Source organism: Salvelinus alpinus, chromosome 1 (assembly GCF_045679555.1).
Source record: "Salvelinus alpinus chromosome 1, SLU_Salpinus.1, whole genome shotgun sequence".
In the NCBI taxonomy this organism is placed as follows: Eukaryota; Metazoa; Chordata; class Actinopteri; order Salmoniformes; family Salmonidae; genus Salvelinus; species Salvelinus alpinus.
This window is the reverse complement of record NC_092086.1, coordinates 52877436-52902892: the sequence shown is the minus strand read 5'-3', so window position 1 is coordinate 52902892 and position 25457 is coordinate 52877436. Positions and strand designations below refer to the sequence as shown.

The 25457-nt window shown below is 40.2% G+C and overlaps 1 protein-coding gene across 4 annotated transcripts; it reads left to right on the top strand.

Annotated features, from left to right (window-relative positions):
- The first annotated feature begins 4641 nt into the window (after nucleotides 1-4641).
- LOC139580371 (uncharacterized) lies at nucleotides 4642-16406 on the top strand. 4 transcript variants are annotated; one of them, XM_071409015.1, is made up of 7 exons: nucleotides 4642-5427; nucleotides 7629-7934; nucleotides 8244-8549; nucleotides 11197-11520; nucleotides 11736-11867; nucleotides 12152-12347; nucleotides 15625-16406. In XM_071409015.1, the coding sequence occupies exons 2-7, from the start codon at nucleotides 7727-7729 to the stop codon at nucleotides 15797-15799; spliced, it is 1341 nt and encodes a 446-aa protein (XP_071265116.1). In that variant the 5' UTR covers nucleotides 4642-5427; nucleotides 7629-7726; the 3' UTR covers nucleotides 15800-16406. The 4 variants fall into 4 exon arrangements, with proteins under 4 accessions (XP_071265116.1, XP_071265107.1, XP_071265098.1 ...); XM_071409006.1 differs by lacking the exon at nucleotides 4642-5427 and having other exon boundaries at nucleotides 5450-7934; nucleotides 12194-12347; XM_071408997.1 differs by lacking the exon at nucleotides 4642-5427 and having other exon boundaries at nucleotides 5450-7934; nucleotides 12152-12308.
- The last annotated feature ends 9051 nt before the right edge of the window (nucleotides 16407-25457 follow it).

Here is a 25457-nt window from a genome sequence, read left to right as displayed (position 1 = left end):
CAAGACATTCTGCGACAGAGACTGGTCAACACGCTTTCACCAGAACACTTGTTCAGGTCGACTAGAGAAAATACCCGTCTTTATTTCTGACATGAAGACACAAATATGGAATATCTTCTATCTGACAATGGGTGAGTTTAATTTCCAAAAAGTCCAATCTACTGGAATATGTCAGAAAATGGAGAAAACAGTAATATCTTGAAATGAATATTTTTAAGGGCTGCATATTGGATACAAGTACTCAGGGATGGATTCTACTTGAAATTGACAAAAGTGTATCATGTTCATCATTCATTTCTTTTAATGGTAAATTTGCTTGAAGCTTTATACGTGCACTGTTAAACCTCCACAGAGGGTTGAGTGTCTGCAGGTTCTCTCCTCCCTTGTTCTTGATCGATTAAGTAAGGTAACTGATTTATAAGGAACTCCCCTCACCTATAGTTCTTAATTGAAAGGGAAAAAAACTAAAACCAGGATACACTAGGCCATCCATGTAATGAGTTTGAGTTTAATCTCAAGTAAAGATTTGGATCTCTGTCAGTAATGGGGAAGAACTAAGAGTAATCTCTCCAGACTATCATAAATCACTAGCCAATAGTCATATGATCGGTCAATGTTTAGTAAAGGGGTTGATACGCTCAATAGTATCCTTGACTAAGGAAATACCGACGTCTGCCAGATAATTGATACAAGCAATATATATTTTCATAGAATATATTTGACTACATTGAAATTGAGTTTTAAAACTAATTTCAATAATAATTCAACTTAAAATAATGCTAACATTTACCTGTAGATGTATTTAAAGAGTGACTGAACTTCCTGATTTGGCCTCGTTTTGAAGCTTAGTCATTAAGAAACACTAGTGGCCTCATGATTGAAGCCAAACAACAGTTTTCTTGGGGGTGTGGTTTGATGTGGGTGTTTCTTGGGTTTGTTTTCGCCATTCAATTACAACAAACGCGAAAGGATGGCACGCAAATCCGTGAAGCGCTCCTTATTTTTGTTTGTATGTATAAAAAATAGGAAAGGTAAGCTAGGTTATCTTTGCTATGGAGAGAAGAAAGTTTTGAAGTCAAGGACTTCTCCCCTCCTGACTGAATCGCCATCTCAAGATCAGCTCAGTTCAGTTCCACATGTGTAGGCTAAAGCCTGCACTGACCTTGTGTTTAGCCAAGCTGGCAGCAGCTTGCTAGCATAGCTTGGGGATAGCTGAAGCTGGCTAGCCAATCAAGCTGAAATTCCCCTGTCAAATCAGTATTTGAAAATTAGCAAGAGCCAGTGTTTGGAATGTGTTTCATAAGACACTCGTTCTACAACGAGGGCGGCAGGTAACCTAGTGGTTAGAGCGTTGGACCTGTAACCGAAAGGTTGCTAGATTGAATCCCTGAGCTGACGGGGTAAAAATCTGTCGTTCTGCCCCTGAACAAGGCAGTTAACCCACTGTTCCTAGGCTGTTATTGTAAATAAGAATGTGTTCTTAACTGACTTTCCTAGTTAAATAAAATAAATACAACACCTTGCTATGAAAGTAGCTTGCAATGCAGTTTCAACGTTTCAACAAGATGTAAAGACGACTGCGAGTTGAATGCCCAGTCATGAGTCAGCTCAGCTTGCATACAACACAATATTCTATAGCCTAACTGGCTAGTTTTGTCTCGTCTCTCCTTATGTCCACTCTTAGATCTTTGCCGGGGGGACAAATCCCAGAACTACTAGTATCCCTACAGGTGTAGGCTACACGTGGACATTGCACAAACATCACCCAGCATAAGCCTGGATACCTTTATCAACTAAAAAATGGCGATTGTGTTTTTGTTGCAAAGACGAAACATATCCTGTCAATATCATATTGGTGTGCTTATGAAGACAATCTGCCTACTCTTACCTAGCAAATACATGTAAGTTGTGTGTAGAGTACAACGTCAGCTGTCTAACTACAATGGCATTCTATTTGGCCAAATCTAAGGATTTGTCTAACCCCACACAGACATGCACAGTTCTGTGGGTGAGGTTCTGGCTTCAAGTCACCAGTGGGTGATGAAGTCCCTTCCCATCTATGTAATGCATTACAGGTGAGGACAGGTGCAGTCATGTGGCAGGAGGGGTGGATAGGGCTGTTACGGTGACCGTATTACCGCCAAACCGGCGGTCACGAGTCATGACACAGACAAATTCCATGTGACCGTTTAGTCACGGTAACTAGGCTTCTGATGCTGCTGATGGTCATTAGTAGCCTAGCAAACTTGATAATTGCTGGGTACTCCGCACTCTATTGTCCCTCTAATCACTCTGACATCAATGCAAATGTTTTAGAACATCAAATCAAAAATGAGAGCCCATGAGCTTATGTTGCGCAAGATTTCTATAGGCTATGTGATTCGCTATTTATTTTCTATCCCATGCCCCTGTTCCAAGACAGGTACATGATAATGGTCCATTCTATATCAAAACTATTCACACATACAGTGCAGTCGGGAAGTATTCAGACCCCCCCTTCACTTTTTTCCCAAATGTTGTTACATTGTAGCCTTATTCTAAAATTGATTAAATAAATCAAAAATCATCAATCTATCCACAATACCCCACAATGACAAAGCAAACACAGGTTTTTAGATACTTTTGCACATTAATATAAAATAAAAAACACATTTTATTACAGGTGCAGACCTTACAGTGAAATACTTACTTACAAGCCATTAACCAACAATGCAGTTTTAAGATAAATACCTAAAAAAATAAAAAATAAATACAGAGCAGCAGTAAAATAACAATAGCGAAGCTACATACAGGGGGTAGCGGTAAAGAGTCAATGTGCGGGGGTACCGGTTAGTTGAGGCAATTGAGGTAATATATACACATGTGGGTAGAGTTATTAAAGTGACTTATGCATATATAATTACAGAGAGTAGCAGCAGTGTAAAAGAGGGGGGATGGGGGCAATGCAAGTAGTCTGGGTAGCGTTTTCACCTGTGTGATGATCTAGGGGGGGTTTTGAATAATCATTCTGATTGGCTGGGCTTGGCTCCCCAGTTATGTGGAATCCATAGATTATGGCCTAATGATTTTATTTAAATTGACTGATTTCCTTCTTTGAAGTGTAAATCAGTAAAATCTTTGAAATTGTTGCATGTTGCGTTTATATTTTTGTTCAGTTTAAATACCACATGAGTCCTCTTACTTTTGAAAACTTTACAGTCCTACTGATCAAACACTATGAACAGGTAGGCTCTCTCCCTCAGTTGCCTATGCACATCAACAACAACACGATCAACAACTAATGTTAGCTAGGCTAGGCTAGGGGTAGAGGTTAGGGTTAGGGTTAAGGTTAGGATTAAGTTTAGGAGTTAGGTTAAAGGGTTAAGGTTAGGGGAAGGGTTAGCTAACATGCTAAGTAGTTGCAAAGTAGCTAAAAAGTAGTAAGTGGTTGAAAAGTAAAAAATTAACTAAAATGCTAAAGTTGACTGTGATGAGATTCAAACTCGCAACCTTCGGATTTCTAGACGTTATACTGTCCTTGTCACGGATGGGCAGCAGATGACTATACCGGGTTCCAGTCCTATCAGCTAAAAACAAGAAGAAGCGGCTCCAGTGGGAGCCAACAATGGACAATTGAGGAGTGGAAATACATTGCCTGGTCTGACAAATCCCGTTTCCGTTGTATCATGCTGATGGCAGTCAGGATTTGAGTACCATGAGTCCACGGCCCATCCTGCCTGGTGTCAACGGTATAGGCTGGTTGTGGTGGTGTAATGGTGTGGGGAATGTATTCCTGGCACGTTAGTTTGTTTTATGACAATTGAGCAACGTTTGAAGCCTAGCCTGGTCTGGGACACTCAAATTAGTATATTATGTTACATTTGGTATGGCTACATGAGACAGATGGTTACTTGAGGCAAAAACGAAAGTAGGGTGCTTGGTCGCGGTGGATGGGTAGGCATATAACGCAAACATCTAGTTTGAATCTTATCAGGGACAACTTTAGCATTTTAGCTAATTAGCAACTACCTACTACTTTTTTAGCTACTTTGCATCTACTTAGCATGTAAGCTAACCCTTCCCCTAACCTAAACCCTTTTAGCTAACCCTTCCCCCAACCTTTAACCTAACTCCTAAACGTAACCCTAACCTTAACCCTAATCCCTAGCCTAGCAAACGTTAGCCACCTAGCTAGAATTCATAAGATATCATATCATGTGTCATTTGGTTAGTTAGCAAGACATCACTTTGCTAGCTAGCTATGCTGAACTTGAAAGACTGTTATCCACAGCTAGCATAGCAGTTAGACAAGTTCCCATTCAGTTGTCAAAATGTGGGGTTGGATCAGCATACATTGGCAGGCAAGCTGCAGAAGGGCGAGCAGGCTACTTACTATTCCCCATCGTTTATCCGCGTATTGTTAACAGCCAACTACAAATTTAAAATGTTTGAGAGTGTTTATCTACTGTTCCTTCATTAGATTTTATCTAATCTCGCTCTGGATAACATTAGCCACCTAGCTAGAATTCATAACATTTCATACGTCTTGCAAATTCGTAACATATTGTACGTTTTTCCAATTGGAAACATTGTACATTTTGCAAATTCGTATTATATAATACGAATTGTAATTCATAACATATCATACGAAATGGGTAATGGACATCCACAAATTACTACATACATATGAAACGTAACATATCATACTAAATGGAGTGTTTCGGATTTACGTAGAGAATAATACGAAATGGTCTGAGATCAGATTGGAATGCTGCACCTTGTATCATCCATTCCCCGAATAATTCAGGGTGGTCTGGAGGCAAAGGAGGGTCCTACCCGGTACTAGATGAATATACCTAATAAACTGGCCACTGAGTGTATATAAAACAACAGAAAATCCAGTTTTAGACTGCACTGGGCCTTTAAGTAGTTGTAGTGGACAGTTAGGAATACAGTAATAGTTTAAGGCAAACGAGAGAGAAAAAGTCCTCGATGCGGACAGATATTTGAGAATTTTTTAACTGCCGTAACTGCCATTTCCTGTAATCTAGAGCAAACAGTACCCTATTAGGGTGTGTTGCCTGGCCTTAAATGATAACAAATAGAGTAAAATAATGCCCACAATGCTTACCTTCTTTGGGCAGAACTCTGATTAGTACATCATTCATGTTTGATTGAATTTAGTTGATGCTAACTAAACATTCTCATTATCCTCACTAAAATAGACATTGCCTTTCACATACTGAACTGACCAATCACACAGCATGCTCCTTGTGACAGTTTGTGGTGAACCACAGAATATTGCATGCTGGCTCATCTTCAGTTTTGTCTAACTGAAAAGTTTTTGTCTCAGCTGTGTGGGTATTTTGAGACATTGACAACCACTAATTTCAAATTCAATTTGTTTTTCTTTATTAGTCTATCTATGGAATGGACCTCTACCTGCAGGTAAGTGAATCTCCTTTTGGTTTTAGTCATGTCAATTCCTGAAAAAGCTGTGGCAACAATTGCATGAAACACAATATCTTTAGCATAGACATCTTTTCATCCAAACATTGATATTAAGATGTCTTAACATTAACATTAGAATCAGTAGTAGTTCATACTATACCGCATTCATAGTATGCTGCACACATCACAAAAGAAAATGCTGGGTTCTTTGGATGACCCAACTGCTGGGTTGCAGGCATTGGGTCACTTAGTTCGGTTGATTTCTTTAAAAACTGGCAGTTATTGATGCTGGGTTGTTTATGTTGGGTTATTGAGTATATCTCAATTACCCAGCATAAACAATCCAGCACCCAGTGGGTCAAGGAGGTGTGGCTTAGTAGGGGCGTGGCTTTCAGATAATAATTTTTGTCATTCCGGTTAATACGTTCTGTTGTATTTTTACCACATATTAAGGTTGAACATTGATACTTTTGTAACTTTAATGAAGTTTACAAAAGTGTATGAGTTCGTTAAAAGCCTACGCACATCCCAATGTTGGGATATGTACATGTCAGTGGAGGTTCCTTAGAGTTGGAAGGGGAGCACCATCCTCCTCAGTGAAATTCATATATTTTTTTTTAATTTTAAACATTTAGATAGTTATCCTTTTTAGATAAAACTATACTAAATATAGTCATCAAATAATTGCTCAAAACACACTATTTTGCAAAGGCCTACAGTAGCCTCAACAGCACTCTGTAGGGTAGCACCATGGTGTAGCTTGAGGACAACTAGCTTCCGTCTTCCTCTTGGCACATTGACTTCAATACAAAACCTAGGACGCTCATGGTTCTCACCCCCTTCCATAGACTTACACAGTAATTATGACAAATTCTGGAGGACATCCTGCAGCCTATCAGCGCTTTTGCAGCATGAATTGACATGTTCTCCACCCAATCAAAGGATCAAATAATTAATCTAGTACTGAAAGCATACGCTACAGCCAGCTAGCACTGCAGTGTATAAAATGTGGTGAGTAATTGACTCAAACAGAGAGAACGACAATAGTTGAGCAGTTTTGAACGAATTAATTCAGTCCCGAATGAAGGAGAAATAGAGAGAGAGATTTCGTAATTTTTTTGCACTTCAGTTTCACTTACTTAGCTAGCAAATTTTGCCTACTAAAACACCCTGCTCAAACAGAGGGATGCTATGTTAGCTAGCTGGCTATGACTTTCCAAAAGAACACCGGAACTCTTCCAAGTCAAAGTAAGCTTTTGGTATTACTAATTTATTGCCACTGGGGCCTTCTCGTATCTCTCCTCTTCCCTTCGCTTGTGGACTTCTATGCACAACACATCAGCTGTATGTGACCAGGCTAAAAAACCTGTCTGTCCACGTGTCACTGTCTGTCACCTCAAATTTGTCTCTCAACCTGTGTGCAGCTACGTTGTGAACTTTCATTCATAGACTAGGTTGTAGCAACCTCATGATGGGTATAGGGAAAATGTGAGTATCATGTAGTAGCCTAAACCTATCGCTGTTACATTGAATTGTGTGAATGGACTATGAATGAGTCATCCAATATGCTGTATTAGAAAGAAGGCCATGCTCATGAAATTTAGTCCTCCTTCCTAATATTAAACAGCACTAACCGCCACTGGTACATTTCATAATACATATCTCAATTTTTTTTCTCAATGTTGGGATATGTAAATAATAATGTTCCACATTTTATATTAGCATACATCATGTGCAAAAATATATAAAGTTAGCGGTGTTGAAACTTAAAATGATAAACAGGAATGACATTTACTCTCATGGGTTGCCAAAAATAACTATATGAATGCCACGCCCATAATAAGTCACACCTCCTGAAAATTAATAACCTATGGATTACATTAAAAAAGACCTAGCTGTTCGGTCAACCCAACTGATGGTTAAAAAAACAACAACTGATGGTTAAATCAACCCATGTTTGGTTTATCCCAACAACCCAACATGTTGGGTTATTCATGCAGCACAACTGTGTGGGTCCAAATAACCCATTGTGTGCTCTGTCCACTATTTAACCGGCTCTGGGTTACGACATTTTTTTGCCCATCATTTTATAGAGTGCAGATGAATTCTCTGAGTTATTATTTTTTTACAATTTGTTTTTACGTTTACCACAGCCATGAATTTTGATGTATAACTGTCCATGTCTTTTAACCTCATAGAGAGTGCCCAGATCAGACTGGTCAATGGTCTCTGCTCTGGGAGAGTGGAGATCTATCATAACGGTCAGTGGGGAACAGTGTGTGATGACAACTGGGATATGAATGATGCTAAGGTGGTCTGTAAACAGCTGGACTGTGGGAGGACTATGAGTTCCCCGGGGTCTGCCCGCTTTGTTCAGGGCACTGGGCAGATCTGGATGGATAATATTAAATGCTCCGGTAATGAAAGCACACTCACACAGTGCTCACACACTAGAACACATAACTGCAATCACAGTGAAGATGCTGGTGTTGTCTGCCTCTCAGGTAGGAAGTGGTTTTATCGTGTTATAGACATCTTGTGAAATGAGTGATGCACAAACAATTTGAAATCCTAGCCAAAGGCAAAATCATTAACAGAAAAAAATCAAATGAACAATGGGGTAGAAACACGACATAATTAATTTGGAATATCATTACTAGTGAATTTAAATGTGTTGGGTCAGTTATATGCAATGTTCACCTCAGATCCACATAAAGAGAGCAGTTCAGTCCTTTTAGGAGGACAGATAATGGAACGGAGCCCTACGTGTGTCTTGTCTTTTCTTGTAACTAATACAGAATACTTTTGTACAGGTTCAACTCTAAGGATGCCTATCCTCTCTGCAACACCTTCCCACTCAGCTTTTTCACCTGGTGAAATGGTACAGTTCACCTGCACTGTCCCTCAACGAATTGCCATCACTGCAAACTTTGACTTATATATGGGAGGATCTTCAATAATGACCCAAGCAGTTGGAACCACTCAGACCAGTAAGACTTTCACATTGTCCAGTCTGCAATCTGCACACCAGGGAAGGTACAGTTGTCTACAACAGATAACCCAGAATGGTCAGAAAATGATCAGTTCTTCTTCCAGCAACTCCATGGACATCACTATTGGTGAGTAAGACTGCGAACACACTTGTAGTTGAGGGCACAAACCTTTTCTAAAAACGTGTTTTGCAGAACAGGTTTTTGTAACAAACTATCACTAGTAGACGCTAGAGCAACTTGTTGCACACGCATTGCAGCAATGTTTCTGCCAAAAACTGTTCAATGACCGCTTCTGTAAGGTTACATAAGCAGTGCCTTCAGAAAGTATTCACACCCCTTGACTTTTTCCACACTTTGTTGTTACAAAGTGGGATTAAAATGTCAGCAATCTACACAAAATACTCTGTTAAAGTGGAAGAAAAAGTATAGTCAATATGCCAGTGACACAAAATCTCAATTGAATCAGTTATAAATTCAGGTCGTAACACAACAAAATGTGGAAAAAGTCAAGAGGTGTGAATACTTTCTGAAGGCTCTGTGGGTTAATATTTCACCACATACACAACTGCCATGTCTTGTTTAGCTTTAAGAAAACTTATTGACATGTTCCTGATAGCTGACAAGATTGTTTCCCAGTTCAGGCATCATTCCAGAGGCAAAAAGAGAAAGCCTGAAGCTAACAACATAAAGCGCAAGTTTGTGCTTTAGACAACATGAAGACTGAGTTTTCAAGTTTTTACAGTCAATCTTTTTGCTGGAGCAGCTTAAAATATTACATTTAGTGGTTTTAAGTTTATCAAACCAATATACAGATGCAGTCAAATATATGGAGCAACTTATTAAATTGCTATTTTTACCGTTAGGCACCTGCAACTAACCACAGGTGAGATAAATTTCACATTAATGGGAATCATTGCCTCCAACCAAATTAATTCGAATTTGAAATAATTTAATCCAAACCATTTTATTATTTGTATTTTATTGAAACATGGCAATTTCAGTTTAGGTCGGTGCAGTTTTAAATCAAACATATACATTGGAAACACCAGCGTTCTTTCAATTTCAACGTATTTTTGAAGAAATAGTGAATCGTACAAGGGTGCCAATACATTTGACCACGTCTGTACATTCATCGCAACCCGTGCTGCTGTTTTCGCCTACCTCCACCCCAGTCCCTAATTAATTGTTGTTCTGCTTTCTTTTTATAAGGGGGGGGTGAGATATTCTGCTCTGATCCACAGCAAAACAATTATTTAACTGGCTTTATTATGACCATATTACACCTTGATTTCTGTGACCAATCAATCAATCAAATTGATTTATAAAGCCCTTTTTACATCAGCCGATGTCACAAAGTGCTATACAGAAACCCAGCCTAAAACACCAAACAGCATGCAATGCAGGTGTAGAAGCACGGTGGCTAGGAAAAACTCCCTGGAAAAGCAGGTGGCCAAGATGTTCAAACGTTCATAGATGACCAGCAGGGTCAAATAATAATAATAATCACAGTGGTTGTAGAGGGTGCAACAGGTCAGCACCTCAGGAGTAAATGTCAGTTGGCTTTTCATAGCCGATCATTCAGAGTTAGAGACAGCAGGTGTGGTAGAGAGAGAGAGTCGAAAACAGCAGGTCCGGGACATGGTAGCAAGTCCGCTGAACAGGTCAGGGTTCCATACCCGCAAGCAGAACAGTTGAAACTGGAGCAGCAGCATGACCAGGTGGACTGTGGACAGCAAGTGACCCTCCCAAAGCCCCAAATAAATCTGAGATCTGCCACAGAGGTTGCCTGGGGTGACGGTGTTGACATCATCTGCTCCGTCACATTCAAACATTCAAATTACAGAAGACTTTAGGCTCATTCAGAATGGACAAAACCACAAGTAGCTACTCTGTCATCTTCAACGTTCCTAAAGTGGACTTTAGCCATGAGGGGTCAAACCGATGTCAGTATGAGATTAGGGTATCCAGTCGAGACTTCAGCTCCCATCAAAGTGACTCTGTTGAATTCTCTGTTATAGGTGAGCAACTAAACATTAATGGGTGAACACCATCAGCAAGAGGAACACTGGGTTCCGAGATTATACGTTCTTTAATTGTTACAAGAATTTTGTTCTCAGTTGTTCATAATACCCAATTGAATTAATTACTCAGCCTGAAACCCAGAATTTGTAAGAAACTGGTTGAAATGAATCCGGCGGAGGCCCAGCTACAATTGTCAGGAATGTTTATTTAGAGAGCTCTGCTGTGTATATACAAAAATGTTCCTTTAATAATACCTTCTCTTAACCTACGCACATACATACACACTAAACTTTGGATTATCCCTTCTTCTCCTGAAGTCTCACCAAAGTTTATTACCACACAGCTGACAGTTCTAGTCCCCTCCAGATATGGGAAATCTGAAGGGGCTCTCCATGTCTTATCTTATCTCCCCAGAGTTATAGCCGGGTCGGTTCAAACATAGTTTAATGATCCACTTTGTTTTCTTTAGGCACACACATAACTTCCTGTCTTCCCATGTACATGCTACATAACCTCTTTATTATGAACTAACATTATTGATCAATACAGAAAAACAGGGTAGAATTCAATTAGTTATAGTTCTAGTTAAATGTATACATCATTTAGTCATTATTCATAAAATTCATAACAATGCACGAGTTTGGAAATCTCTTCATAATGTATTCTAACATAGTGTTCTCTTATCGAGAAAGATTACTGTTATGCTGCAGTTAAGTGCACACGTTAACAACCTGCTCTTGTCTTTTGCTAGTCGTCTTGTTACAGCCCAACATCTCTCTCAGTGCTCCAAATGGAGGGATGTTCTGGGGACTTCAGGGGCCAGAGGTGACCAGGGGCCACAGCTTCTCCATCACCTGCTCCATTCAGCCACAGTATCCTGGAGGCCTCTTCTATCTGGACTTCTCTGGGTCCAACAGGACTGAAACTAAGCCAGCAGTCAACCACTCTGCCTCCTTTCACTTTCCTGTTGCAGAGTATACAGACCAGGGGAACTACAGTTGTGTTTATGAAGTTAATGTCTCCACCCAGTCATTCCATTCTATCAAGACAGAGTTGCTGACAGTCAGCATTCGAGGTAAAATATATTTTAGTTTCATGTTTTCAAGTGAGTTACCATGAAGGCCATATTTAAGGATTGTGAGTAGAAAAATACATAGATATTATCAGTTCTATCATTCATGCAATATTTTTTTAAGAGCAATGTTTTACATTGCAGAAGAATTTGATAGCTATACGAATTCTGAAATGTAGTCTTCTGAAGGATGTTGATTGTGGTGTTTCTCTCCATAGCATCCATAGTCCCCATTATTGCCTCTGGTGTAATAGGTGGGCTACTGCTCCTCCTGCTGCTGCTCATTCCTTATCTAGTCTGGAGGAAGATACGCAGCAGAGAGCAGTCTTTTATGATAAACCCGAGAGAAAGTAAGATCTAGCTCCTCTAATCAGGATTCAGGTTAGGGTTGCAAAATACCCAGGTTTTCAAGAACACCCAGTTGGAAGATTCCTGAAAATCAGGAAGGATTCATCAGGAAATGTGGAATCCTCCAACCAGGATATCTTGAAAACCTGGACATTTAGATTACTGGAATTTTTCAACCCTAATTTTGATATGGTTTTGTACTGTTTATGATATCTATTCCCTGACGTTATTTCACTGACGTATTCACTGACGTTATTTATATGAATTAAACTGATCAATCCCTCAGCTGCCAATAACATTAGCACGTATGGAAACACTGTGGTTGCAGCGAGTGAGGAAAATGATGAAGAGGACTATGTCAACGTAGAAACCTTTGTCAACGTAGAACCCTTTGTCAACAAGAGCAAAGATGAAGACTTGAAAAAAGGATGCCATGCTGAAATGTATGTGAAAAAGGAGTTGCTTACCACTAAAAATAATGAGTAAGTTACAGTGGGGCAAAAAAGTATTTGGTCAGCCACCAATTGTGCAAGTTCTCCCACTTAAAAAGATGAGAGAGGCCTGTAATTTTCATCATAGGTACACTTCAACTATGACAGACAAAATGAGAAAAAAAATCCAGAAAATCACATTGTAGGATTTTTAATGAATTTATTTGCAAATTATGGTGGAAAATAAGTATTTGGTCAATAACAAAAGTTTATCTTAATACTTTGTTATATACCCTTTGTTGGCAATGACAGAGGTCAAACGTTTTCTGTAAGTCTTCACAAGGTTTTCACACACTGTTGCTGGTATTTTGGCGCATTCCTCCATGCAGATCTCCTCTAGAGCAGTGATGTTTTGGGGCTGTTGCTGGGCAACACAGACTTTCAACTCCCTCCAAAGATTTTATATGGGGTTGAGATCTGGAGACTGGCTAGGCCACTCCAGGACCTTGAAATGCTTCTTACGAAGCCACTCCTTCGTTGCCCGGGCGGTGTGTTTGGGATCATTGTCATGCTGAAAGACCCAGCCACGTTTCATCTTCAATGCCCTTGCTGATGGAAGGAGGTTTTCACTCAAAATCTCACGATACATGGCCCCATTCATTCTGTCCTTTACACGGATCAGTCGTACTGGTCCCTTTGCAGAAAAACAGCCCCAAAGCATGATGTTTCCACCCCCATGCTTCACAGTAGATATGGTGTTCTTTGGATGCAACTCAGCATTCTTTGTCCTCCAAACACGACGAGTTGAGTTTTTACCAAAAAGTTCTATTTTGGTTTCATCTGACCATATGACATTCTCCCAATCTTCTTCTGGATCATCCAAATGCTCTCTAGCAAACTTCAGACGGCCTGGACATGTACTGGCTTAAGCAGGGGGACACGTCTGGCACTGCAGGATTTGAGTCCCTGGCGGCGTAGTGTGTTACTGATGGTAGGCTTTGTTACTTTGGTCCCAGCTCTCTGCAGGTCATTCACTAGGTCCCCCGTGTGGTTCTGGGATTTTTGCTCACCGTTCTTGTGATCATTTTGACCCCACGGGGTGAGATCTTGCGTGGAGCCCCAGATCGAGGGAGATTATCAGTGGTCTTGTATATCTTCCATTTCCTAATAATTGCTCCCACAGTTGATTTCTTCAAACCAAGCTGCTTACCTATTGCAGATTCAGTCTTCCCAGCCTGGTGGAGGTCTACAATTTTGTTTCTGGTGTCCTTTGAGAGCTCTTTGGTCTTGGCCATAGTGGAGTTTGGAGTGTGACTGTTTGAGGTTGTGGACAGGTGTCTTTTATACTGATAACAAGTTCAAACAGGTGCCATTAATACAGGTAACGAGTGGAGGACAGAGGAGCCTCTTAAAGAAGAAGTTACAGGTCTGTGAGAGCCAGACATCTTGCTTGTTTGTAGGTGACCAAATACTTATTTTCCACCATAATTTGCAAATAAATTCATTAAAAATCCTACAATGTGATTTTCGGGATTTTTTTTCTAATTTTGTCTGTCATAGTTGAAGTGTAACTATGATGAAAATTACAGGCCTCTCATCTTTTTAAGTGGGAGAACTTGCACAATTGGTGGCTGACTAAATACTTTTTTGCCCCACTGTATGTGTTGTCTCTACCTTCTTGCCCTTTGTGCTGTTGTCTGTGCCCGATCATGTTTGTAACCTATTTTGTGCTGCAACCATGTTGTTCTGCTGCCATGTTGTGTTGCTACCATGTTGTTGTCATGTTGTGTTGCTACCATGCTGTGTTGTCATGTGTTGCTGCCATGCTATGTTGTTGTCTTAGGTCTCTCTTAATGTAGTGATGTGGTGTCTCTCTTGTCGTGATGTGTGTCAGCGAGTGAGGAAAATGATGAAGAGGACTATGTCAACGTAGAAACCTTTGTCAATGTAGAAACCTTTGTCAACAAGAGCAAATATGAAGACTTGAAAAAAGGATGCCATGCGGGAATGTATATGAAAAGGGAGTTGCTTACCACCAAAAATAATGATAAAAAAATGTCTGCAGTTATGAAAGGGTAATGTGTGCCAAAATCCTGACTTGAAGTCCAGGGGCCGGATTCACAAAACCTTCTTAAGAAGAAATTTCTTCTTAACTGGCATTTTTTCCTTAACTATAGACTTAAGAAGAAAGTTAAGCAAAGTTGCTATTTCTCAGTAAAGTTATTGGATATGTTCTTAATGTTTTTCCTAAGTTTCTTCCGAAGAAAAAAGTTAAGAAGAAACGGGATTCTTGAAAATAATGCTTTAGGATTTCTTCTTGGAAATGTACTTATCATTAAAATTATGGATATTAAACATCTAGGTACATACAAGTGTCCTATATCGGTTAAAAGCTTAAATTCGTGTTAATCTAACTGCATTGTCCGATTTACAATAGGCTAAACAACGAAAGCATGTCATGCGATTGTTTGAGGACGGCGCCCCACATCAAAATATTTTTCAAACCAGCACAGGCTTCGTTAAATCACAAATAGCGATTAAATATTCACTTACTTTTGAAAATATTCCTGGATTTGCAATCCAAAGGGTGCCAGCTATAACATGTAGTGTCGTTTTGTTAGATAAAATCATTTTTTATATCCCAAAAAGTCAGTTTAGTTGGCGCCATCGATTTGAATAATCCACTCGTTCAACTTGCAGAGAAAGGAATCCAAAAAGCTACCGCTAAACGTTGTTAAAACAAGTCAAAATACATTCCTATTCAACCCTCAGGTACCCTAAAATGTAATTAAACTATAATATTTCATACGGAAAGAAGTATGCTCAATAGGAAAGTAAAATTACCAGGTGCGTGTCCTCTTCGTTGCGCGCGCACAGACTGATTTCCAACTCTGACTCCCAGTACCAAAACTCAAAATTCTTCCTTGTTTGGGAAGAAACAAGCCTGAAACTTTGAACAAACACTGTTGACATCTAGTGTAAGCCATAGGAATTGCAATCTGGGAGTTGGAATTACATAAAACCTATAGCTTTCCATTGTATATTATGTATTTTTGTTTTTTCTTAGAATTTTCTCCTACCATATCAATTGTGTTATAGTCTCAGACATTATTTTAACATTTCTACAAACTCCAAAGTGGTTTCTATCCAATGGAACCAATTATATGCATATCATGGCTTCTGGGCCTGAGTGACAGGCAGTTTACTTTGGGCATGTCAGTCAGACAGGAAGTGGAGAAAAATAGATCCTAGCCTGAGTTTTTTCATAAGTAATGTTTCGTGAATCTGGCCCCAGGCATGTAATTCAAATGTTTGTATTCATCCTCAGGAATGCCCCAGGAGCCATGAACAAGTTTGGAAACAACCAAGGTGAAGGGCCAGACGCAAGTGAGGAAGATGAGGCCGACTATGAAAATCTGGACCTGGAGCAGCTCACTTCATGTAAAGCTGGAAGGGAAAATGACTTTGAAGAAGATGACAACATATACGCAAACTATGAGTGAAGGCCTTGTAATACGAATGTTGATGCAGAGATATTGATGCCAGGAGAGGCATGAAAGGTTAGCTTTGTGAGTTGAATTATAAGGGCTTAAAAAAAAAACTTTTTCATCAAAATGTTCACTTAGTAGAGACGAGTAAAGGCTTTGTTTGAATATGAGTTAGAATTTCAATGTAAATAGTTTGGGTGTTTGATTTCTTTTGTTGCCAGGTAATTGTATGAGTTTTCAGACTTGACTTTGTTATACTTTTTAATAATTAAATTATGACATTATTTACTTCAGTTTAAAAACAGTGATTGTCTTGATGAATTGGCTGAACGCTTTGAACATAATCCATTATTACATTTTTTAAAGTAAATATATTAATACTTTAGACTATTTCTCTTCTATAACATTCAGTGTGCTGTCAAGAAGTTGTGCTGTCAAAGAATAGTCCGTAGCAATGACTGGTTGTGATGTGCTAAACTTGAGATCTACAGTATGACCAACTGTAAAAAAACAAAACAACATTTGTACTGTATGTGTCAAATCTAACAATAATTTGATTTCAGTGTACATTTTCGATTATTGTGTGTATGGCTTTAAATAACATAAAATCCATGAACCCTGAGTCCATTTTCATTGTTAAATTATTGTTGTTGATGTGAGACTTCACAAGATACAGCTATGGTCTTGAAAATATGTGGAGATTGAAATATTGTACAACTATATGGTCAACATTTAGAAATAGATCTCTGGACGCAGGAGGCCAAAATCGACCCCGACCAACAACTTTCATTTAGAAAAAACCTATTAAGTAAAGGACTTGATGATGCAGATATTATTATCACCACAAGGAGGAACTTGTGTCACATCATTCATTATGTCCAACACATTATGTGTGTGTGTGTGTGTGTGTGTGTGTGTGTGTGTGTGTGTGTGTGTGTGTGTGTGTGTGTGTGTGTGTGTGTGTGTGTGTGTGTGTGTGTGTGCGTGTGCGTGTGTGTGTGTGTGTGTGTGTGTGGTTTTGGGACCGCACAACGATATTAAAACAAGGAAAATTGGGGACATTTGTGGGAACCCCACAAGGAAAAAGGCCATTTTAGGCTTAGGGGTTAGGTTTAGGGTTACTATTAGGGTTAGGTGTTAAGTGTAGGGTTAAGGTTAGGTTTAGGGGTTAGGAAACATAGGATTTTTAATCGGAATCAATTGTTTGGTCCCCCACAAGGATAGTTAAACAAACGTCTGTCTGTGTGTGTGTATCTGCTTTCTCCTGAGTGTCATTGATTATACCCGAGTGTGTGTATGTGTGCCTGGCTAGAGGTGTGTGGGACCTTAATGTGTGAGGGCACCTGTCACCCAGAAGCACCCAGTAAAACTAACTGGCCTCGCTCAGAGGCTAACCAGGGCTGACGGGACAGGGGGTAGGGCTGTGGTGGTCATGACATTTTGTCCGCCGGTGATTGTCAAGCAAATAACTGCCATTCTCACAGTAATTGACTGTTAATTAACACAAACACATGTAGGATCTCCTGGATTCCACGTATAGCCTACAGGCCAACGATGCAGATCTTTGCAACATCTACATTTGAAAAAGTCAAATAAATCCAAGTTATATAGCCTACACCATCACAATAAATCCATGTATTATAGCCTACGCCATCACAATAAATCCATGTAATATAGCCTACGCCATCACAATAAATCCATGTAATATAGCCTACGCCATCGCAATAAATCCATGTAATATAGCCTACGCCATCACAATAAATCCTGGTAATATAGCCTACGCCATCACAATAAATCCATGTAATATAGCCTACGCCATCGCAATAAATCCATGTAATATAGCCTACGCCATCGCAATAAATCCATGTAATATAGCCTACGCCATCACAATTAATCCATGTAATATAGCCTACGCCATCATAATAAATCCATGTAATATAGCCTACGCCATCACAATAACTCCATGTAATGTAGCCTACACCATCGCAATAAATCCATGTAATATAGCCTACGCCATCACAATAAATCAGGTAAGGTGGAGGTGATATGATCCTTGACTAGTCTGTCAAAGCACTTCATGATGACAGAAGTGAGTGCTACGGGGCAATAGTCATTTAGTTCAGTTATCTTTGTCTTCTTCGGTACAGGAACAATGGTGGCCTTCTTGAAGCATGTGGGTACAGCAGACTGCGCATGCTCTGAGGACGCGGCTAGGGATGCCGTCTGGACCAGCAGCCTTGCGAGGGTTAACACGTTTAAATGTCTTACTCACGTCGGCCACAGAGAAGGAGAGGGGGGGCCCGCTGTCCTTGGTAGCGGGCCGTGTCGGTGGCACTGTATTCTCCTCAAAGCGGGCAAAGAAGGTGTTTAGTTTATCTGGAAGAAAGACATTGGTGTCCGTGACGTGGCTGGTTTTGTTTTTGTAGTCCGTAATTGCCTGTAGACTCTGCCACATAGGTCTTGTGTCTGAGCCGTTGAATTGTGTCCCTATATTGACATTTCGCTTGTTTGATTGCATTGCGGAGGGAATAACTACACTGTTTGTATTCGGCCATATTCCCCTTACATCTTTCCATGGTTGAATGCGATGGTTCTCACTTTCAGTTTTGCGCAAATGCCACCATCTATCCATGGTTTCTGGTTAGGGTAGGTTTGAATCGTCACAGTGGGTACAACATCTTCAATGCACTTTCTTATAAACTCACTCACCGAGTCAGCTTACAAATCAATGTTACTTTCAGAGGCTTCCCGGAACATTTCCCAGTCCGCGTGATCAAAACAATCTTGAAGCGTGGATTCCGATTGGTCAGACCAGCGTTGAATGGTTCTAGTCACGGGTACATCCTGTTTGAGTTTCTGCCTATAAGACGGTAGGAGCAAGATGGAGTCGTGGTCGGATTTGCCGAAGGGAGGGCGGGGAGGGCCTTGTATGCATCTTGGAAGTTGGAATAGCAATGATCCAGTGTATTGCCCACGCGGATGCTACAGTCAATGTGCTGGTAGAATTTAGGTAGTCTTGTTAAAATTCCCAGCTACAATAAATGCAGCCTCAGGATTTATGGTTTCCAGTTTACATAGAGTCCAGTGAAGTTCCTTGAGGGCCGGGGAGGTATCTGCTTGGGGGGGACATACACGGCTGTGACTATAATCGAAGAGAAATCTCTTGGGAGATAATGTGGTTGGCATTTGATTGTAAGAAATTCTAGGTCAGGTGAACAATATGACTTGAGTTCCTGTATGTTGTTATGATTACACCATGAGTCGTTAATGATGAAGCATTCACCCCCGCCTTCTTCTTACTAGAGATATGTTTTTTTTCTGTCAGCACGACGCATGAAGAAACCCGGTGGCTGTACCGACTCGAACAACACATCCCGAGAGAGCCATGTTTCCGTGAAACAGAGAATGTTACAATCTCTGATGTCTCTCTGGAAGGCAACTCTTGCCCTAATTTCGTCCACCTTGTTGTCTAGAGACTGGACATTGGTGAGTAATATGCTTGGAACCGGTGGGTGGTGTGCATGCCTTCGAAATCTGACCAGGAGGCCGCTCCGTCTACCTCTCCTGCGGCGACGTTGTTTTGGGTTGGCCTCTGGGAGTAGATCCAATGTCCTGGGTGGTGGTCCAAACAAATGATCCGCTTCGGGAATGTAAGTTGCATCACCCTTATATCCAATAGTTATTCCCGGCTGCATGTAATAACACTTATGATTTTCTGGGCTAACAATGTAATAAAACCTAAAAATCATTAAAAGACGAAATACTGCATAGTTTCCTAAAGACTCGAAGCGAGGCAACCATCTCTGACGCCATCTTGCCAGACTTGGTGCTATGTGCCCAGATGAGGGCAGCCTAGAGCAGAGCAGAGCAGGTACTAATACAGATTTAAAACCAACAGATAGGTTGTGATTACTGTTGCCTCATTAAACTAGATGTCTTTGACCAATAGGTGTTGTCTTGCAGAAGCCTTCACTCTCCACAGACCCTTCCTATTCTGCCTTCTTGCATGGAGAGGATGTCCAACTCACCTGCACTCTTCCATCCCGTATCCTCTGTAATGCTGTGGAGTTCATCTTCTATCTGAATGGACACTCTGTCATGAACGTGACCGTTGGATCCTCACAGCCCAGGGCTACTTTAACAAAGTTTAAGATGGATGCTTCACACCAGGGCAGTTACCGCTGTCTCTACAGAACCCTCTCCAACAGCCAAGCCATCAGCTCCCCTTACAGCAACGTTACTAAAGGTGAGGTGGTAGTTGGGAAATAAGTGTTTCCTAATCTATAGTGAGCTCCAAAAATATTAGGGCCGTGACAAATATTTTGTTTTGGCTCTGTACTCCAGCGGTTTAGATTTGAAATGATACAATGACTGAGGTCAAAGTGCAGACAGTCAGCTTTAATTTGAAGGTATGTTCATTCTTATCGGGCGAACCGTTTAGAAATTACAGCACTTTTTGTATCTAGTCCACCAAGTATTTGGACAAATTGAATTATACAGTATGTGTATCAAAGTAATCAAAAGATTAGTATTTGGTCCCATATTCGACGCACGCAATGATTACATGAATATTGTGACTCTACACACTTGTTGGATGCATTTGCTGTTTGTTTTGGTTGTTTCAGATAATTTTGTGGGGTATGATATTTGTGCGTCTAACATGCTGACTACACTGCTCACATCGCGTGCGCGAGCATTGCAAAATAAATTTAAACATACATGTTATTCAACTATTGCACCCACGCTGCTCGCGTGGGTGCAATAGAGCGTCTGCGTTGTCAAGCTCTAAAATAGAAGTCAGTTCTATTTGTGATGCTGATCGCTGGTGCAAGCCCTGCCTCTCCCATCTCCTCATTGGTTTATAGAAGCAGATACCCACGTGCCATCTCCTCTTTGGTTATACCCACGTGGGCGATTGAAAGACAACTGAGTTCGTCGGTCGTCGTGGTAATTCTATGAAAGTTTAGATGCCAATCGCCATATACAGGCCAAAGAAAAAAAAGCCTGGAAGTAGGAGAGATGACTAGAAACAATTCGGTTGACTGTTTTATGTGTGGATTAATTGTCGGATTAGAGGACCTTGTGCATTTCAGGTAAAATAACAGCTCAACGTTTATCTCCCAGGACAAATTAGCTAGCAACAGCAAGCTAGCTAAATAGGACAAATTAGCAAGGAACTGCAAGCTAGCTAACTAAATTGTCATAAATGTTTCATGCTTTTCGACCTGTCCCCGAATTAATATAATTGGTTCAGAGTGTTTTGATATTTTAACCTGCGTGTCGTGATCGCGTTTGGTGTGGGGGGACAAAATCAATTTGCGCACGATGGAGCGCATGCAGCCGGTTTGGGTACGGTGTAACTTTCTCACTCATCATTATTCACGATTTATTCAGGATTATCCATAATCATGGTAGAACATTAATGTAGAAGTGTTTAGAACCATATTATATTCTTATTTAAATTAAAAGTAAATCCAAAATGACATAATCCAAATTTTATCATTCATTTCTATTGGGCACAAGATAATCTAAAACACAACCAAAACAAACAGAAAATGCATCCAAATAAATGTGTAGAGTCACAGGCTTGATGTAGTCACATTATGCTATGAACATCGAACCAAATACTAAACGTTTGCCTACTTTAATAGACACTTACGTGAAATTGTCCCAATACTTTTGGGCCCCTAAAATGTACAAAAAGTGCTGTAGTTTCTAAACGGTTCACCCAATATGGATGAAAATACCCTCAGATTAAAGCGGACGGTCTGCACTTAACCTCATATTCATTGTATAAATAAAATTCAGTGGTGGAGCACAGAGCCAAAACAAAACATTTGTCAGTGTCCCAAAACTTTTGGAGCTTAATGTATATATTTAAGATTCAGAGCCTTGATAGAGACAAGAGACTGATTACCTAGTCCATCAACACACATTTCTCAGTTAAAAGGTGTGAATATGTGAATAATCACATGACTTTCAAATTGCTGTTTACTTCCTTCCCAGTGGTCCTGCTACAGCCCAACATCTCTCTCAGTCCTCCAAATGGAGGGATGTTTTGGGAACCTCAGGGGCCAGAGGTGATCAGGGGCCACAGCTTCTCCATCACCTGCTCCATTCAGCCACAGTATCCTGGAGGCCTCTTCTATCTGGACTTCTCTGGGTCCAACAGGACTGAAACTAAGCCAGCAGTCTACTACTCCTCCTTCCACTTCCCTGTTGCAGAGTATACAGACCAGGGGAAATACAGCTCCAGCTATGTCAACATCTCCGCCCGGTCATTCGGGTCGGCTAATAGGGAACTAGCTGTCACCATTAGAGTTAAGTAACATGCTTTAAAAGAAACAGATTTAAAATAGCTTTTACGTGAGAGAAAAATCGTAGTATTGTAAGATGATTCATAATCCTTCAAATCACCGTTTCATTGTTTTTATATCCTATGAATTTGCCATCTACAAGTCTTGATATGTAGGTCTAAATCTTGAAATACCTACATTTTCTTCAGCATTCATGGTCCCCATCATTGTCTCTGGAGGGACTGGTGGGGTAGCACTGCTTTTTTCTGCATCTTCTAGTCATCTGTCTAGTCATCTGGAGGACAAGGATGAACAGAAAGCCATCTACAGAGACTGACCAGGGAGAATGTAAGTGATATCACTATACTGTAAACTCTGAACTTGATTTACGCCTTGAGTCTGAAAAGTTAAGCAGCATCTCAAATTCGGCCCAAAGACTTTTGTTGATATCATTTTGTTTGTAAGTTTTTTTTTATTCCCTTGAGTTTGCTTTTTGCGAAAATTCATGAGCAAACTGTTATGCAACAGGTATTGATAACAGACACAACAGAGGGGAGGACAACGAAGAGGAAGAGAACTATGTGAATGTTGAAAACGTCTGTTACCAGAGAGGTCTGGAGGGAGTGAAGGGTGCAAAGAAGAATGAGAAGGAAAAATGGCACAGCTATGGGAAATCAGAGGATGTCTATGACAACGAGGAGGGAAACACTCAATGAAAGGGTGTTTGTGGGGGGTCTCATGAGAAAATGAATAGTGAAGACGATGATGAAGATTATGTTAATTTCTCCGCTCAGCACAATACAGCACATGATGTGAATGAAGACATTTATCAAAACGATTAGGAAAAGTAACAGTGGACTGTATGCAACCTGTCACTAAAGTTGCTCATTGGTATCAACAGATGGATTTGGTCCTTCGTGACATGTTTATAAAAGGGCGGCAGGTGGCTTAGTGGTTAGAGCGTTGGGCCAGTAACTGAAAGGTTGCTGGATCGAAACCCTGAGCTGACAAGGTAAAAATCTGTCGTTCTACCCCTGAACAAGGCAGTTAACCCACTGTTCCCCGGTAGGCTGCCATTGTAAATAAGAATTTGTTCCTAACTGACTTGCCTAGTTAAATAAAAAATCCTAATTAAGATGCATAACAACTACGGTGGCTGTAGCTTTTTGTAAGCATTCATATTTGACCCATTGGGTTGAATTCCAAACTAGTTTTTGTATGCATTGGTGTGGTGTCACTTTCCGTGTCTTTAATCACCTCCAGTGTTGTCCAACTGTTGAGTGATTTGCACTAAACTGAACTGGATCCTCATTGCATGTTTTGGAATTCCACTTATGTCTCCACTTCTTCTTTAGGAAGGAAAATGCGTGACTCTAATCCATGTCTCCTTAGGTCAAGACCATCAATCTATGCATTCTCTTTTTATTCTCTTTTGGTTTTCCACCAATCATACAAGGGCTATATTGACCACAGAACTGTCTACTCTACAGTACATACAGCCACAGCACAAATGAGGAAGTGACAGATGAGCTGTGAACTGGAAATGAATACTTATATAGTAGTCTTACATTCACAAGACATTCTGCGACAGAGACTGGTCAACACGCTTTCACCAGAACACTTGTTCAGGTCGACTAGAGAAAATACCCGTCTTTATTTCTGACATGAAGACACAAATATGGAATATCTTCTATCTGACAATGGGTGAGTTTAATTTCCAAAAAGTCCAATCTACTGGAATATGTCAGAAAATAGAGAAAACAGTAATATCTTGAAATGAATATTTTTAAGGGCTGCATATTGGATACAAGTACTCAGGGATGGATTCTACTTCAAATTGACAAAAGTGTATCATGTTCATCATTCATTTCTTTTAATGGTAAATTTGCTTGAAGCTTTATACGTGCACTGTTAAACCTCCACAGAGGGTTGAGTGTCTGCAGGTTCTCTCATCCCTTGTTCTTGATCGATTAAGTAAGGTAACTGATTTATAAGGAACTCCCCTCACCTATAGTTCTTAATTGAAAGGGAAAAAAACTAAAACCAGGATACACTAGGCCATCCATGTAATGAGTTTGAGTTTAATCTCAAGTAAAGATTTGGATCTCTGTCAGTAATGGGGAAGAACTAAGAGTCATCTCTCCAGACTATCATAAATCACTAGCCAATAGTCAAATGATCGGTCAATGTTTAGTAAAGGGGTTGATACGCTCAATAGTATCCTTGACTAAGGACATACTGACTTCTGCCAGATAATTGATACAAGCAATATATATTTTCATTGAATATATTTGACTACAGTGAAATTGAGTTTTAAAACTAATTTCAATAATAATTCAACTTAAAATAATGCTAACAATTACCTGTAGATGTATTTAAAGACTGACTGAACTTCTTGATTTGGCCTCGTTTTGAAGCTTAGTCATTAAGAAACACTAGTGGCCTCATGATTGAAGCCAAACAACAGTTTTCTTGGGGGTGTGGTTTGATGTGGGTGTTTCTTGGGTTTGTTTTCGCCATTCAATTACAACAAACGCGAAAGGATGACACGCAAATCCGTGAAGCGCTCCTTATTTTTGTTTGTATGTATAAAAAATAGGAAAGGTAAGCTAAGTTATCTTTGCTATGGAGAGAAGAAAGTTTTGAAGTCAAGTACTTCTCCCCTCCTGACTGAATCGCCATCTCAACATCACCTCAGTTCAGTTCCACATGTGTAGGCTAAAGCCTGCACTGACCTTGTGTTTAGCCAAGCTGGCACCAGCTTGCTAGCATAGCTTGGGGATAGCTGAAGCTGGTTAGCCAATCAAGCTGAAATTCCCCTGTCAAATCAGTAATTGAAAATTAGCAAGAGCCAGTGTTTGGAATGTGTGTCATAAGACACTCGTTCTACAATGAGGGCGGCAGGTAACCTAGTGGTTAGAGCGTTGGACCTGTAACCGAATGGTTGCTAGATTGAATCCCTGAGCTGACGGGGTAAAAAGCAGTTAACCCACTGTTCCTAGGCTGTTATTGTAAATAAGAATGTGTTCTTAACTGACTTTCCTAGTTAAATAAAATAAATACAACACCTTGCTATGAAAGTAGCTTGCAATGCAGTTTCAACGTTTCAACAAGATGTAAAGACGACTGCGAGTTGAATGCCCAGTCATGAGTCAGCTCAGCTTGCATACAACACAATATTCTATAGCCTAACTGGCTAGTTTTGTCTCGTCTCTCCTTATGTCCACTCTTAGATCTTTGCCGGGGGGACAAATCCCAGAACTACTAGTATCCCTACAGGTGTAGGCTACACGTGGACATTGCACAAACATCACCCAGCATAAGCCTGGATACCTTTATCAACTAAAAAATGGCGATTGTGTTTTTGTTGCAAAGAC